The following is a 2,500-nucleotide window of genomic DNA, read 5'->3' as shown; positions in this document are numbered from 1 at the left end:
AATAGATATCATGTTTATAGAATCTTGCTACGTATAAAAAAAAGAAAGTATGGTGTTCATCCTATAAACCAAACAAGATGGAGGTTCGGTGAATTTAACCATTTATATCAAAATCTACGTAAATTTCCAGATATATTCTTTGAATATCTACGTATGTCTATACAATCTTTTGATATATTGCTTGAAAAAGTTCGTCCTAAATTAACAAAACAAAGGAAAGCAATTCGTGCAGAGCAGAGGCTCGTTTTGACCTTGAGGTAAGTTAAACATAAATTTCATTTTATTCATTTATTTAAGTTAAACATAATATTACATATATACTTTACTGTTTGTTCTGATTATTCGCAAACGATGTCCGGTATTTGTTTAAAATTACATTTTGTATTTCTCCTCTGACTTCTAATTTCTCAATATTGTTAAACTGCCGCATAAATGGCAAGAAACTTTTAAAAAACTGAAGATCATCATCATCTTCTTCCTTCTTTTCTACCTCAGCTTTTAAAATTTCCATTCGCTCCTTTTCAATTTGGAGAAATTCAGATTCAAACTCGCACGTTCTTCCCTTTCTTTTCTTTGTTTTTGGTGGCACATTTGTAGAGCAATTGGTGGAAACAGAAGTGCTGGTTTCAGGCATATCAACAGTTTTAAAAACAGAGTCTTCTTCACTTAGTAGATCGTTAATCAAAGTCGAATAATTAAGATTGCAACATTGATATTGCTCTGGTTCCAAAAGATTCCCATCCATAGGATCCGGAACAACGCTTTTTTTAATGAAGCTCATCAAATCATAATATGGCCACTTAACTTTAACTGGAAGAGCTTCGGAGCCCGATTTTGCTGGTTGACTCTTTTGCAGATTTCTCCTGTATGTGTCTCTTAAATTCTTCCACTTTCCTTTTGCTGCTTCTCCTGAAATGTTATTAGTATATTGAATTAAATTATATTACATATTTGCAGGTTTTTAGCTACAGGACATTCGTTTCGCGATTTAGCTTTTGCTTTTCGCATGGGCAGAAGCACAGTCAGTTTAATTATTTCAGAAACATGCGAAATCATATGGAAAGAACTTTTGGAGGAGTATATGCCTATACCAACAACAGACCGCCTTAAAACTATCATAAATGATGACTATAGGCGTTGGAAATTTCCGAACTGTTTTGGCAGTATTGATGGCAAACACTGTCAAATTAAGTGTCCGGCAAATTCTGGGTCCCATTATTTTAATTATTTGCACTACTTTTCCGTAGTACTGCAAGGTGTAGCAAATGCTGACAAAAAATTTGTAACTATAGAAGTGGGAGGAAGAGGAAAGCAAAGTGATGGCGGTACTTTTTCTGGATCAACATTATTTCGATTGCTTGAAGCGGATAAATTGAATGTTCCTCTTCCCCAAGCATTGCCAAACTCAAATACTATTTTACCTAATTTTCTGATTGGTGATGAAGCTTATCCACTGAAAACATATTTGTTAAGACCTTTTCCACGTAGGAATTTAAATGCGAAAACGGAAAATTTTAATTATCGACTTTCAATAGCAAGAAAATGCATTGATTGCGCATTTGGAATATTAACCAGTAAATGGCGTTTTTTGCAAAAAGCCATTGAAACAACACCAAGAACAGCTATTATTTTAATTAAATGTGCTTGTGTCCTGCACAATTATGTGAGGGAGCGCGATGGCGATAGTGATCTTGATTACTTACAAACAACAACAACTATAAACAATGCTAACGCTCAAACAAATACCGTTGATCGAGAACAACAGCAAAACTTCAACAGAAGCAGCCAAACAGCATTAAATGTACGTAATGAATTAACAGAATACTTGTGGGAGTTTGGGCATTGAATTCCACTTAAAATTTTAATTTTATCATGCTAATATGTTAACAATCATTTTTTTTTATGAATAAAAAAAAAACACTCACCAGAACAACCACATATTTCTCCCAGTTTTTTCCATATGTTGTCAGTGATATTTTTATTTTTGAAGTCTTTGTGGCTATCCTGCCACAAAACCGGGTAGCTTTGCACCTCAGAAATAAGCATTTCAATGTTAAATTTGTCCATTCTTTCTGTTCGTCGCTCAGCAGTCAACTGAAAATTAGAACATGTTTTAATTGTTAAGCGACGTCGCTCAATCGCAGAGAAATCGCTCAGTCGCTCAGTCGCTCATCGCTTACTGCGTGGCCACTTCAATGGCATTTCATATGTTTTAATTTCGTCGCTCATCGTTCAGCCGCTCATCGCTCAGTGCGTGGCCGCGCACTTAGACGGAGAAATTTTCATATTGGCGCAAAAAATTTATTACATAACCTTTGGAAGGGTCAAATTTTTTTGTATTGATTATTCGAATTATTTTGCTTAAACTACTTACTAATTAATTTTTATTCTGAATTTCGTGTAAGATCTTTTATTTTAAACTTTCAATAATCATACATATGGTTTTTAATTTTTTTCAAGACAGCTTCAGATAAAAACTTATCAATAGTTCTATAAGCAT

At 34.0% G+C, this 2,500-nt stretch overlaps 1 protein-coding gene across 1 annotated transcript; it reads right to left on the bottom strand.

Moving 5' to 3' along the window:
- Nucleotides 1-322: 322 nt before the first annotated feature.
- On the bottom strand, nt 323-2,097 carry LOC120781337. The gene is made up of 2 exons (XM_040113539.1): nt 1,926-2,097; nt 323-909 (listed from the first exon to the last, which is right to left on the bottom strand). Exons 1-2 carry the CDS (start codon nt 2,065-2,067, stop codon nt 323-325), a joined length of 729 nt encoding a protein of 242 aa, XP_039969473.1. The 5' UTR covers nt 2,068-2,097.
- Between the last annotated feature and the right edge of the window lie 403 nt (nt 2,098-2,500).

This window comes from Bactrocera tryoni, unplaced genomic scaffold, assembly GCF_016617805.1.
Source record: "Bactrocera tryoni isolate S06 unplaced genomic scaffold, CSIRO_BtryS06_freeze2 scaffold_63, whole genome shotgun sequence".
Classification (NCBI taxonomy): Eukaryota; Metazoa; Arthropoda; class Insecta; order Diptera; family Tephritidae; genus Bactrocera; species Bactrocera tryoni.
The sequence above is the reverse complement of the archived record's forward strand: the minus strand, read 5'-3'. Positions and strand labels throughout refer to the sequence as shown.

Excerpts from the sequence above, each read along its gene's own strand:
- LOC120781337 (XM_040113539.1), bottom strand. The coding sequence starts at position 2,067 with ATGGACAAATTTAACATTGAAATGCTTATTTCTGAGGTGCAAAGCTAC. Across the intron at positions 910-1,925 it reads AGAAATATGTGGTTGTTCTG|GAGAAGCAGCAAAAGGAAAG; the intron begins GTGAGTGTTTTT and ends ATAACATTTCAG.